Raw genomic sequence first — 14,477 nt, forward strand, 5'->3', positions numbered from 1 at the left:
GAATTGTTTGAACCAGGGAGGCAGAGGTTGTGATGAGCCGAGCGAAATTGCGCCATTGCACTCCAGCCTGGGCACCAAAAGCGAAACTCCACCTCAAAAAAAAAAAAAAAAAAAAGTTTTAGTTGAAACCATGAGCATTATAGATCCCTGATTTCAAGTTTTGTGTCTTTTCATATGACCATTTAAATTAATCTTTATATAATTTGATGTTGAATTTTGGTGACTGGCAGAGATAGAAAAAAAAACTAGAATTTTTTACAGATGATGTGAATCTCTTAGTTCTGCAATCTTTTGTTGTACATAGTTTACCTTGTCATTACTACTAAGTATCTTTTATTTATTATGAATTAAAAGTAAGGGTTTTATGTAAAATATGTGTAATATGATTATCCTAGACTTTTAGCTTTTCAGTAATATTTGTAGTTGTTTTTAGATTACTTGTAATATATTTTACTAAAAATTTAGAGATTCCCAAAGATGTTTATTAAAAAACTATATAGAATTTGAAGAGATGGATGTGATCTTTTAAAAATGTAAGTAGACTTGAATCCAAAAGTAGATTTTTTTTTCTTGCAAATATATGCCCTTGCTGAATATTTGGAATGGCACTTTGCACTAAAATATCTGGGCTTATGTCTTAATTTAAGAAGAAATTATGCAATTTGCTTGCATGTTCTCTCTCTCTGGTTGAGGCACTCTTTTTCAGTTTGTGGCATTAAACTAGTTTGGACTTGAGAGCACAGACTATATCTTTTTGACTTGGTGTCTATGGTGTGTGGCACATCCTAAGGACTCAACAAAATGTTTGCTGAATTAACAAATTATTGTATTCTCTTGTATGTTTTTAGGACCCTCTTCCACTGATTGTCCTCTCTGGTATCATCAGTCTTTCCGTATCTCTGTGTAGTAAATCTCAGGCTCAAACATACTCAAATCTGACTTATGTCTATTCTAGATGTTCAAAAACATTCTCATTAAAAATAACTTGAACTTTTCATTGGAATCCTTTGAAGTTAACTTTTCAGAAGAATTAACATATAGCTCCAAATGCTGTCTTCCCATTTATTCACACTTTTGTGTCTTTAAGTAGAGTTTTATCATTTTCTTCATATAGTGTGCTCTGGTCTTGTTAATATTTTGTGTTTTTATTATTGCTGTGTGTAGAATATGTTTAACTTTTCAAACTGCTAACTTATAATAAAGTTACTGAATTTTGTACATTTAGCCACCTCATAGAACCCTGTTTATTTCTAATGATTTTTTTAGTTGATCCTCATATATGCCTCATAGTTAATTGACTATGTTACAAATAACACTTTTTATGTCTTTTTTTTTGTCTTGTCAAATTGGCTAGAAGATTTTGAACAATGTTAAGTTTAATGGGAATTCTGGCATCTCTGTCTTTAAAGGCATTTCCCTGGATGTGGGGCTAATGTCTATATTCCCAGCACTTTGAGAGGCTGAGGTGGGGAGGAGCACTTGAGCCCAGGGGTTCAAAATCATCATAGACAACATGGTGAGACCCTGTCTCAAGAAAAATAAAGTCATTTCTTTTAGGCTTAATTATAATGTTACTCCTTTTTTTCTTGACTGTCCCTTCCTTTGGCTTTTTGGCATCCTTGTTCCTGATCCTTGGAATGTGGTTGTTCTCCACTGTTAGCTACTTTCTCTCTCACAGAATCTGCACATATTCTAAGTGGTGCTATTCATCACTGTGGTGTCAAATACTATCTTTATACTGGGGATTTCTACCTTTTACCTTTAATTTCTAAGTGTCAGGTTTAATTTTTTTAAATTTTTATTTCAATTGTTTTTGGGATACAGGTGGTTTTGGGTTACATGGATAAGTTTTTAGTGGTTATTTCTGGATTTTGGTGCACTCATCACCCAGACAGCGTACACTGTACTCAGTATGTAGTCTTTTATCCCTCACTTCCTCCCAGCCTTCCCCACCGACTTCCCAGAGTCCACTATATCATTCTTGTGTCTCTGCGTCCTGATCAACTATTCATTTCTAGTTTACCATTTAACTTGTCCTTTTGTCCCCTCTTCCTTCTTAATCAAGCTTTTTATGAGTTTCATACATATAGTACATATAGTGATGAACAAAGACAGACTTTGTCCCTGCCTTTATGGAGTTTATAGTCTAGTTGGGAAGACAGACATTTAACAAGTAATAAAAGCTGTGAAAAATGCAGTGAAGAAATGAGATATTATTAGAAGTGTATGACAAAGGCTCTGTGGAGAATCATTATCTAAGTGCCATTAAAGCTGAAACCTGAAGGAGTGGCAAAGAGTGGGGGAAAGCTGACCATATAAGCAGTAGAAATGATATGTGCAGAGGTTTAAGTGGTAAGGATTATGACATATTTAGGGGACTCAAAAAAAGGCACGTGTGGCTAGAGCAGAGGGATGGAGTATGAGTGATGAGGAATAAGGCCTGAGAGGTAAAGAGGAAACAAAATTTATTAATTGAACAAATATTTAATGGCTCTACTCTGTAGTAAGCACTGTTCTAAGTTTTGGGGATTCAGCATGAACAAACCAGGCAAAACTTTCTGTTCTAATGGAACATACACTCTATTGGGAAAAACATGTGATAAAGTAAATAAATCATATATGGTATGTTAGTGATAAGTGCCAAGGAGAAAAAAGTGAAGAAGTTACTTAGAGGAGCCAGAGAAACTTTCATTGGAAGTAAAAATGTTAAATTCCAAGCAGAGGTTACTAGTGAATGCACACAATGAAGGAGTTTGTCTCGTATATTTGAGAGCAGCAGAGAGGCCAGGATAGTTGGAGTGGAGTGAGTGAGACTGTCAGTAATAGGAGATGTGGTCAGAGAGGTAACAAGGCACTTAGGTCAAATAAGGCCTTTATGTTTTGGCTTTTATTCTGAGTGAGATTGGAAGATATGGGAGGGGTCTGAACAGAAGAATGATATGATCTGTAAGACTGTCACATTGTACTATTTCATGGGGGCCCTGTTCACACAGAAGTCTATGTAGAGTTGTTAAGTGTTATAATCCTGACCTGACTTAAGGTTTAAAAGAATCACTTCTGGCTGTTGTGTTAAAAATAGACCAAATGGGGAATAGTGCTAGAAGCAAAGAGATCAGTTAGGAAGCCATGATCAAAGTCCAGGTATGAGATGGTAGGGGCTTGGATTAAGTGGAAACAGTAAGAACTAGTCAGATTCTGGGTATATTTGATATTCAGGTTACCAGGATTTCCTCTTCAACTGAATGTGGAGTGGAAAGGAGAGGAGAGCTTTAACTGGAAGTGTGAGGTTGCCATTAATTGAGATGGGGGAGACTTCATGAGGAGCAAAAATCTAAAAGCTTGATTTTGAACATGTTAAGTTTGAAATAGCTGTTAGATATCCAAGTATAACTGTTAAGTGGAGCATTGGGTATACATGTCTAAAGTTCAGCAGAGAAATGTGGGCTAGATGTAAGTGGGAGTCATCAGTATATGGATAATTAAAGAAAGTGTATTAAAGGATTGATTCTACACTCTGGTCTGTAAATTCTTTTTCACATAGCAGGGCTTTATGTACCAAGTTGAGGATTTGAGACTTATTTTGAGGATAGTACAAGTCATGAGAGGGTTAGACTAGCAGAGGCAATTAGATTTGGCTGCTGTGGGGAAAATGAAATGCAGAGAGGCAAAAGCGGATGTTGGGGGAATGTAATCAGAAAGATTTTGTAGTAGTTTGGGTGAAAGTTAATGATGAACAGAACCGGAATGGAGGCAAGGGGATGGAATATGTTGGGTTAACTATTGCTGTGTAATAAACCACCTCAAGCTTAGCATAAACTATAACCATTTTATTACTCTCATTTATTCCGTGGGTCCGGAATTTATACAGGACACAGCAGAGGTGGCTTATGGCTGTATCACAGTATCTGAGGCCTCATCTGTGAAGAATTGATGGGCTGGGGTGGCTCACAAGGCTGGAGGCTTTATTCACATGTCTGGTGCCAGGACTGGGATGACTCAAAGGCTGGACTCAGCTAGGAATGCCAAACAGAATACCTATGTGTAGTCTCTCCATATGACTTGGGCTTCTCAAATCCTGGAGGCTGCATTCAGAAAGGAAGCATTTGAAGAACAAGCATTCCAAAAACCAAGGCAGAAATTGCAAGGCTTCCTCTGACTTAGCCTCCAAAGTCATGTGCTGTCCCCTCAGCCATGCTCCTCTGGTTACAAACAAGTTTGTATTACCAGTCTAATTAAAGGGGAGGGGAACTAGATTCCACTTTTTGGGAAGAGATGTCAAGGTCACCTTGCAGAAAAGTATGTGGCTTAGGAGATTTTGCAGCTATCTTTGGTGAATATCTGCCAAAAGAAGGAAATAACACAATTCAAGGTATGTTTAAGAAGACTTGGGGAATTATTTGAATTAGGAGGTAAAGGAGAAATCCAGGATTTATTCATTTAGTATACTAATATTTAAGTTCCCATTATATGCCCAGCACTGTACTGAGATGGTTCTGAAAACTTGGATTGATAGTGATGCCATTTACTGATTTGAAAAATACTGTGGAGAGAGACAGAGATGGTAAGTTAAATTTTGGATGTATTGAGTTTAGGGTACCTCTGAGGTTACATCCAAGCGGAAATTTCCGGAAAGCAGCTGAATAAAATGCATCTCGAATACAGAAGACTAAATTAGTAGAAATAAATTTGGGAATTATCAGCATAGGATAAAAGTAGAAAAGAACTTAAAATTGTCCTGAGAAATACCAGTATTTAATGAACAGCTGGAGGAGGAAGAGTTGGCAAAGGTTACTGAGGAAGAATAGCCAGGAGGAGGGAAAAAAAACAGGGATAATGGTATCAGAGATTCTTAGGGGTGAGTATGTTTCAAGAAAGAGTGGTCCAGTGTAGGAGATTAAACTGAGAGGTCACATAAGATCAGGACCAAAGATGATTATTGTCTTTGACAATATAAAGGCCATTTGGAGACCACAGCAAGACATTTTTGTAGTATAGTGAGAGTAGAAGCCAGATTGGAATTGGTTCAGAAGCTAGAGAGAGAGAAGGTGTTGAAATATAGGTATTTGTCTATAAAGATAACTTTTTAAAATGACAATGGGAAATAGCCAACCTGGAGAGAGGCATGGCTAAGTAATAGTAATATAGATTATTTAATTATCTAATCAATTATAATAATGATATAGTGTCTATTATATAATATATAATTATAGAGACATTTTGTAGGGAGGAAAAGCTCTCCCTTGGGAGACTGTAGGTTTGAGTTCTAGTGTACTCCTTCATCCCTTCTCCAGTTCTCCAGTTTTTACAACACACACACACACACATTCTCTCTCTCTCACACACACACACACACTCATGTATATGGTTGCCATGGTTGCTTCTCTAACTTTGCTCTCCATACTGATGCAGTAGCAGTAGTTCTTGAGATGTTGGCATCTTCAGTAGGGAGATAGGACATTGCCATTATATAGAAATACAAGAAAAAAGCAATGCAGGTGAGTTAGTGGCTGTGCATTTAGGAAATTGAAGTTGTTCATTATGTCTGTGCTTAAGGAGGTTGAAGTCTTATCTTTCAGCTCTCTCACTTCTAGTATCAAGTTTGCTGTGGAATTCCTGCATCATGTTGTATTTTGCTTGACCTTTTGCTTGCCTTATTCTAAAGACTATTGACCCTTTTCACCTCACCTCTCAACCTGCACTGAAATATTAAATCGGTTTGCAACTTTCTGAGAAGCAGAGCATGCAGGAAATGGAATATAAGAACTATTTCAGTTTATGTGGATAACCTGAAAAGTATCTTTAAGATATACCTTAAGACATATTGCGTATACTGATGGAAGATAATATAGTATAGTGGAAAAATATGCTAGGCTAGAGATAGGGTTTTAATTCTGACTTTCAAATTAGTTTTGTAATATTAGGCAAGTTATTTCATGATGTGTAAAATGACGGGGCCTATGTAGGATGCCTTTAATTGGCCTTTGTTATTGTAAGATTCTATATTTCTAAAAGAAGGCTTTTTAGGAAAAGTTTTGGTAAGAGATTTTTGTGGATTTCATTTCAGGTGCCCTAATGCATGAGTTATCAAATGATGGTGCTCGTAGACAATTTGAATTTTATCTGGAAGAAATGATCCTCCCTCTCATGGTAGCTAGTGCCCAGAGTGGGGAACGAGAATGTCATATAGTGGTGCTTACAGATGATGATGTGGTTGATTGGGATGAAGAATATCCACCACAGATGGGAGAAGAATATTCACAAAGTAAGTATTCTGGCATGTTTTCTTTCTCCTGAATCATCACAAATTATTTCTTGTGTGTGTTAAGAAAGAGCTCTTCTCATAGACCAGCAAACTATAGCCTGGGGGTCAATCCAACCCATCACCTATTTTTATAAATTAAGTTTTGTGTATTGCCTATGGCTGCTTTCATGCTACAGTGGCAGAGTTGAGTAGTTGCAGCAGAAACTGCATGGCTCGCAATGCCCAAAGTATGTCCCTGTGCAGAAGAATATGCCCCACCCATGCCATACACACATAGTTAGTTATTTGTTGACTCTCTGGAACTTGATAGATTTTTTTTCTTTGTATTTAAAAGCATTCAGGAGAACTAGTTCCTTTTTAAAAATAACTTTTTAAAAAATGAGTTTTTGTTTTTATATAAATTTAGAAGCTTTAACTCATTGATTTTGAAGATAACTTGAAGTTCTAAGGTTCCCTTTTTAAAAATATCATATATGTTCATCAAGGATACAATGACCCTTCATAAGCCTTTGTACTATAGTTCTTTTGGGTATTTCTGACCAAAATGACCTGTCTTGAGCAGCAGTCACTAACATTTTTTCTTATTTTTTTGTTATTTTTCTTGATGAGCCCAATATTAGTATTTTTGACCAGTTTAATAAATAAGGAAGAATTGAAAGAATGACTCAAGGAATTGAATAAAATAGCCTAGCATCTTCTTCTGTACTATATAGTCTGTTGTCTTGGTAAGGATTAGGGTTTAATATAGAAAGTACCAAAACATTTTATCTCTGATTTTTCCGTTTTACATACGCTTTTCTAAAATCAAAACAAAGCAGACTCCAGATGGCATTCTTTTTTACTTCTAAAGGAGATTTTTGAAAGATTATTTTAACACAAGTTATGGTAGCACTTTTCAGAGTTTGCATTGAGATATTTCTTTTGCATGATGTACTTAAATGAGTGTTGTGATTCCTTTGTGGATAGTTGTTGTAATAGACATTTCTGTTGCTATTTCCTCAGTTCTAGGCTCTTTGCTGACAATGTTTTTCTATAATATGTGGAATAAAAAGTTGAACAAACCCCAAGAAAAATGAAAGGTTGTCAAAAATAAAGAGGTATACTAAATTATTTTCTGTTAAGGAAAAGGAATGAACAAGCTTATAACTTATATTTTACTTTTCAAAAGGTTTGACCCCAAGAAAGTACAGCCAACCATAGAACATAGAAATGATATTATAGTGATAAAGGAATTATAATAAACCTGGTGTTTTCTTTTCCATTGTTGAACTTTTCACTTCAATATTTTTTTGTTTTCTTGTTTTTTATCTTGAAGCTTGAAAGGCCTGAAAACATTTTTACTTAGTTGTCTAAATATGTATTATTTTGTATCAAGATGATCCAATACAAAGGAGATTCATTTGAGGAGCTAGAGATAGCCTTTTGGCCTGATTTTTCTACATGTGACTTTATGACATAGATTGTCCTTTCTAAGATCTAAAATAATCTTTTTCTTAAAATACCAGTAAATCTTAAGGATATAGTAATACTCACAAATTTACCCCATGAGTAGAGTTTATATACGTATTTTCCTTTTATTGGCTCTTAAACCAGCATGTTTGGTTTGTGAGTGTGTTTTTCTTTTTTTGAAAAAACCTTTGCAGTTCACCTTTTAAGGGAGATAACTCAACCTGAAAGAGAGAAGGCGAGGAATGTCCATCAGTCTAACTCCCTGAAGTTCTCAGCACATTTGGAAGACTCAACATGTTGTCAGTGGAATGTCTGTCCTTTGCAAAGCCAGTTTGCTCTAAACAGACTAACCTGGGCAGAACTTGCTCGAATCTGCCATTTTTAACATCAGTATTAAATGGGGCTGTTCGCCTGAATGGAAAACAGTTTGTGGGGAGGGTCTTTGTCTTTTGGGAAATTATTAATAGTTGCTCAATCCATGAAATGTAAAATGTATCTGTTTTGTACTCTTTGACAAGGCAGTTTTTCCCCTTCTAGACTAGGCCTTGTAGACATCTTAGCAAAGTGCTTTACTTTGCTTGATAATGATACAATATTGATATCTTCTTTGGATTATCTTATTTAAAACTTGGGGCAGATCCCATTACAATAAATGTGTAGGTGATGAATCTTTCAGAAGGAGATTCTTCCTGTGGATTGGGTTTTCTGATTGGTTGTCAAAGCTTTTCTTGTTTCCACTTAAGTAGACATTTGCTTCTACATTAACTATACTGAATACTGCCCTGTCATGTTGGCTAGTCATCCTTTGGCATTACTGCATCCATTATTTGGGCTTTTAGAACTGTTAGGCCCCTTTGATGAGCAAGATAAATTTAAGTTCATCTCTAAATCTTTTAATTTTAATACAATAATAATTTTGTCTTTTTGTTTCCAGTTATTTATAGCACAAAATTATATAGATTTTTCAAGTATATTGAAAACAGAGATGTGGCCAAGTCAGTTTTGAAGGAGAGGGGTCTTAAGAAGATTAGATTGGGAATAGAAGGTAAGACATTTTCGTTATTTTCTATTAATTTTCTTTTGAAAACAAAAAGGTTAAAAACAATTGGATCTTATTTAGAATACAGTTGGAATACTTTGAGAAAAACTCTGACAAATAATTACCACATGCTTATGCAGTAGACCTATAAATAACAAAAATCAACTGCACTTAGAAGACAGATAAAAGGCCATTAGAAATTGTTATTCCATAAGATTCTCTAGTGATAGAGATATGAATTTGTCTTTTTCTGCCCTAGTTTGCCCTAATTCATTTTTGGCAAAGCCCATGTGGTGTGTGTAGACGTGAATATATGTACATTCCCATAGGATTGGCAGGACTCTTTGCATAGTAGTGGTCATTGAAGCTCAATAGAATTAAAAATTACTTCCTGAAAATTCATGTAACAGCAGCACTACTAATAGGTTACTTAGGTCTTAAAGTATAATAATAGCTTATTTTCAAGGTAAATACAAATTATGAAATTTCTTTCATCTTATGTAAATGTTTTAGAGTTTTAGATAGCTTACTTTATGAATTAAAAGAATTTTTCTGTAATGTTTTATCAGATGCCTCTTTTATTTTAAAATACCCTTAAGAAGAACAAAGTATCTTAATTGATATAACATGACAATGTAAAGAGTAAAGGCTCTGGAGCCAGATTACTTATGTTCAAATCCTTTGACTTAATAGCTGTGTGACCTTGGCCAAGGCACTTAAAAATTCTGTGCCTCAGTTTCTTTCCTCTAAAATGAGAGCATTAAATGAGTACTTTATAAGGTGTTTGTAAGGATAGAATGAATTAATATGTGAAAAACACTTAAAACACTGCCCTAGTACATAGTAAATTCGCAGTATATGTTTGTGATGGTGATAATGAAGATAATAGTGTCGATCATTGACCTACCTGGTTGAACTGCTGGAGAATAGTAATGGGCTACTGAGATATATAGGAAGAATAACCAGAAACAGGATTTTTGTGTGGGAAGGGCCAGAGACTTTGGGCTTAAAAAGCAGTGGAATTGCTGATATATGAAGCATTGGTCTAGTGCCCTAGTCCATTACTTGGTAAACAGTGAGATTTAGCTACTTGGTCTTAGAGCTAGAGAGAAGGCACTGGGAGCTACTGTAGATTGGGAGGACAGGGAAGGCCTCTGAGGAGAAGACACTCAAGGGGAGGCCTGGTGACAAAAATGGTTCTAGAAGGAGAAAACAGCAAGTGCAAAAGTGTTGAGGTAGGAATGAGCTTACTGTATTTGTGGTACAGAAAACATACATATGTCTGGTATAATAAATGAGGAGGAGATTTGAAGAGATATAGTTGGTCTGAGAATTAGTAGAAGAGATAAAGTAGGATCAGAAAATGCAGGGTCTTATAGGCCATGGTAAGGAGTATACTGACCAAGTGTCTTAAGGTAAGTCCCTCAGCCTTTCTGAGCATCAGTTTCCTTTATCTTGGTAGTAAGTATAATATTCTGTATATCTTAGAGGATAGTTGTGATAATCAAATATTATTTACTAGAAATTCCTTCCTTCCCACTCTACTTCCTCTTTCTTTTCATGGCAACTATTACTCATCCTTCAAATCCTCTGAAACCTTCTTGGAACTTCTGTGAAATTGTTCATTAGAATAGTTTGCTATAATATACTCTGTTCAGTCATAGACTGTGAGCTCCTTGAGAGAAGTCAAGTTGCATATTGCATACCTAACTTGTGGTCTCGTTCCTAGGTATAGGTGGTTCTCAAATAGTAAATAAAAGATTTATGGAAAAGCTATATGTAAATTAGTTACTGAAAGTGAGGACTTCCTTCTCTGTCACAGGGAGAAAATAGCAGTGCTCTAAAGCATTGAGCCATAACTCTTAAATGAATTTTCATATAATTTGTAAGGACCTAGTAACAAGTACTATTTACTATTAACCTCATATAAAATTCATTTAAAATAGTACACTATATGTGTGTATATATATTATGTAACGTATATATCTGTATATATATATCTGCTATATATGATATTTCACTCCTTAATATTTTAATATGCAGCTCTAAAAAATATTTTAACATACCCTACAAAATTAAGAATACTTTATTTGAATCAATCCACATTAAAATTTCTCAGTGGTCTCCCCAAATTTCCTTTTAGCTGTTTTCTTTAAACCAAGATTCAGTCTAGGACCACATCTTATAACTAACTGCTTGTTTTGTCAAATTTCTCAATCTAGAGTAGTTCCTTATTTATGATACTGTCCTATTGAAGAGTCTGGGCCAGTTGTCTTGTAGAAGGTCCCACTTCTGGATTTGCCCTATTATTTCCTTGGTGTGTCCTTCAGTTTAGTAATTTCTGTGAACTCTAAGTTAGATTAAAGGCTTAGTCCATGTATTAGTCCTTTTTCTCACTGCTATAAAGAACTATCTCAAAGTGGGTCATTTATGAAGAAAAGAGGTTTATTTGATGCACACTTCTGCACACTTAACAGGAAGCATGACTGGGAGGCCTCAGGAAACTTACAATCATGGCAGAAGGCGAAAAGGAAGCAAGGACTTTCTTCACGTGGTGGCAGGAGAGAGTGAAGGGGGAACTGCCACATACTTTTAAACCATCAGATCTCATGAGAACTCACTATCACAAGAACAGCAGGGTGGAAACTGCTGCCATGATTCAAACACCTCCCACCAGGCCCTTCTCCTGACACGTTGGGATTACAATTTGTAATGAGATTTGGGTGGGAACACAGAGCCAAACCATATCTGTGACATGGTTTGGCTCTGTGTTCAACCTGATCTCTCTATTATAAGATTAAGCTGTTCCTTTGTGTGGTATTTTGACACTAAGAATGTTCAGCTGCCCGCTAATCATTACCTAAAGGTTTTAAATACTAGTTGATAATTTTTGCCTGAATTTGTAATTTCATTAAAGATTGCAAAATGATAATTTTCTAATTTATCATTCCTTTATATTTATCAGCTGGTATTTTGTAAAACAGAGCTTTCCTCTACCTAATGGGGTTATTTGGTTAGCTATCACTATCTCTGTTTTTAAGAGAAAGAAGCTAAAGCTTAAAAGGTTAAATACTTACTGAAGTTTTTTTTGGAATAAATAGCAGAGCCAGGTCTTGAATCCAAGTCTCTGTGATTTGAGTCTGTGAGTGGTTTTGAAATATTACTTTAAGTGGAAATTTTAAAAATTTAAAATTTAAAATTATTTGCCTGCGTACTACAATCTGTGATATTGGGCTTGACTTTGGCAGGACGGTAACTAACCAAACTCTTCTATTCTTTTTTTCAATAACTGCTTCTATGTACTCAAGCACTCTTTCCTTTCTCAACTAATATGTACACCAATAACCATATTTTCTCATCAAGTCTATTACTTTTTCCTCTTGAAAAAATAAGTAGAATAGTCATAACCCCGGCAGAAGTGCTGAGACTTTCTTGGGATGAAAGAAAAAAAATGAGATTTCCAAGGTAGCCATTTTGTTACTATCCTCCCCCACCATTGTTGTGCCCCTGCCATACCAATCCCAAGTCCCTTAAAAGTAGTTTATTAGAATATTAAATGTGTTGACTTTTATGGGAGTTAGATTGGGTTGGTGTATCAGAGACATGAGGAGGACCAGAGAGAACTTGGATATGTGAGAAAAGATGATGAAATATAAGGCCGGAAGTATTCAAAAAATAATTTTAGTTCTGTGGTCCCATATTCATATTGAGAGATTGCTATAGTCAGGCCTCTTCTACTTAATTTTAAGCAGGCTTTTTGGGTTTATTGGTGTTGTTAAACACAAATGTGTCATGGGAAAGCACAAATAATTCTTACCTAAATCATTCTTCACACCACAATTCCACCAAAAGGCACTTCTTTGGAATTTTTCATTTTGTTTCACTTATCCTTTAATGGAACAGCATCTCTCAACCTCCTAGGGCTGGGTTCTTAAGGCAGTTTAGGACTACTGCTACCCCATCTAGCAGACCATGTTGGATGTGGCCTTACTCCCATCATTAGTCCTTGTCCTGAACTCAGTGGAAAGCTCTCTTCTATCAGAGTAATTGGCCGAGACTTAGAATAGAACCAGAAGTTTAAGATTACAAACTCTGAAATAATTGTGGAATTACAGTTCCCATAGAATACAGGAAATGTGAGACAAAGTAATGAAGTCTTTAATTGGATGGGATTGTGAATTATTCTACCCTCCACATCCTGGGCAGGAACGGCAAGACAGTAGTAGGACTGGCTCTTATCGCTGAAAGTTCACCTATATGCAGAACCTCTGATTTCCCAATTCCATGTTTCTGGAACTGCATACAAAATTTTGTTCTCTGCAAGATTTAAACAAACTAAGCTTAAAACAAAATCTGAGCTTTTAATAAAGAGTATAATTTACTCTTATTAAAGAGTAGAATCTACTCATGGCTGTCCTCCATTTGACCATAATCTGTCTTCTAATGTTACCTCCAGCTGTTTCCCAGTACACTTTCTGTTCCAGTCATACATGTGTTAGAGTCTCCTAAACCATCTTCTGTGTTCCTGCCTCTGTAGCTTACCTGATGCCATTCTGTCCTTAGAATGATACTCTCTCTGCCTACCTTGCGCTCCCCTCGTTTTTGCCCATCCCAGTCTTGCTTATCCATTAAGAAGATTAAGGAAGGCCTTCAAGAAGCTTCTTCTATTTTAGTCCATTGGAATTTCATTCATCTTCTGAATTCTTTACGCTTCCACTATTGCTCTAACACTGTATCTTATGTATATATATTTTGTTTGGAATATTCTTTGACTTTATGAACAATTTAATCACTCTCAGTAGACCGTAAACACCTTTAAGGTAGCACTCTGGCATTACAATTCTGTGATGCGGTAACTGCTAAACCATTAACTGTTGACTGAATAGGTTGGTAAATCTGCAAGTCAGGGGCAGGCTCGCTCTATCTATCTATCTATCTATCTATCTATCTATCTATCTATCTATCTATCTATCTATCATCTATCTATCTATCTATCTATCTATCTATCTATCATCTATCTATCTATCTATCTATCTATCTATCATCTATCTATCTATCTTATCTGTCTATCAGACGGAGTCTCGCTCTGTTACCAGGCTGGAGTGCAGTGGTGCAACCTCAGCTCTCTGCAGCCTCCGCCTCCTGGGTTCAAGTGATTGTCCTGCCTCAGCCTCCTGAGTACCTGGGACTACAGGCGCACGCCACCACACCCAGCTAATTTTTGTATTTTTAGTAGAGATGGGGTTCACTATGTTGGCCAGGATGGACTCGATCTCTTGACTTCATGATCCGCCTGCCTTGGCCTCCCAAAGGGCTGATTTTACTTTATTTTTAAAGGAAAAAATGTTCTGAGTAAGATGGATATTGGAAGAGGTTATTACTTGTAACTGGCATGTCCTGGTAGTTCATTCACTCTTTGCTCAAATATTTGCTTAGCACCTGCAGTGTATCAGGTACTGTGCTAGGCACTGAGGATACACCAACAAAGACACTGGCTTTGCCATATAGGAACTCATTATTTAGGTCAGAGAGTCAGATATACAAAAAGGTAATTACAGTTTAGTTGTGTTATGTATTGTTAACATATGGTAGTGCTGTGGAACATAAGAAGTGAATGATTAACTGTGTGGAGAGTCTTAATGTTTTTGCCAGGGATAAAAGAAGGTGGAGTGCAGAGGAAGGAGGCTGAGAGGGAACAGGCAGCAGAACAATTTGTGTAAAAGCATG

At 36.1% G+C, this 14,477-nt stretch overlaps 1 protein-coding gene across 4 annotated transcripts in view; it reads left to right on the top strand.

Moving 5' to 3' along the window:
- The window catches only part of BTBD10 (BTB (POZ) domain containing 10), a 71,509-nt gene that overhangs the window by 53,767 nt on the left and 3,265 nt on the right, over window positions 1-14,477 (top strand). For all 4 annotated transcript variants that reach the window (XM_011954252.1, XM_011954255.1, XM_011954254.1 and 1 more), the window contains 2 exons: window positions 6,065-6,262; window positions 8,646-8,756. In XM_011954252.1, the coding sequence (XP_011809642.1) occupies window positions 6,065-6,262; window positions 8,646-8,756 (309 nt within the window). The remainder of the gene's footprint in view (window positions 1-6,064; window positions 6,263-8,645; window positions 8,757-14,477) is intronic.

This window comes from Colobus angolensis, unplaced genomic scaffold (assembly GCF_000951035.1).
Source record: "Colobus angolensis palliatus isolate OR3802 unplaced genomic scaffold, Cang.pa_1.0 Scaffold380, whole genome shotgun sequence".
NCBI classification, from domain to species: Eukaryota; Metazoa; Chordata; class Mammalia; order Primates; family Cercopithecidae; genus Colobus; species Colobus angolensis.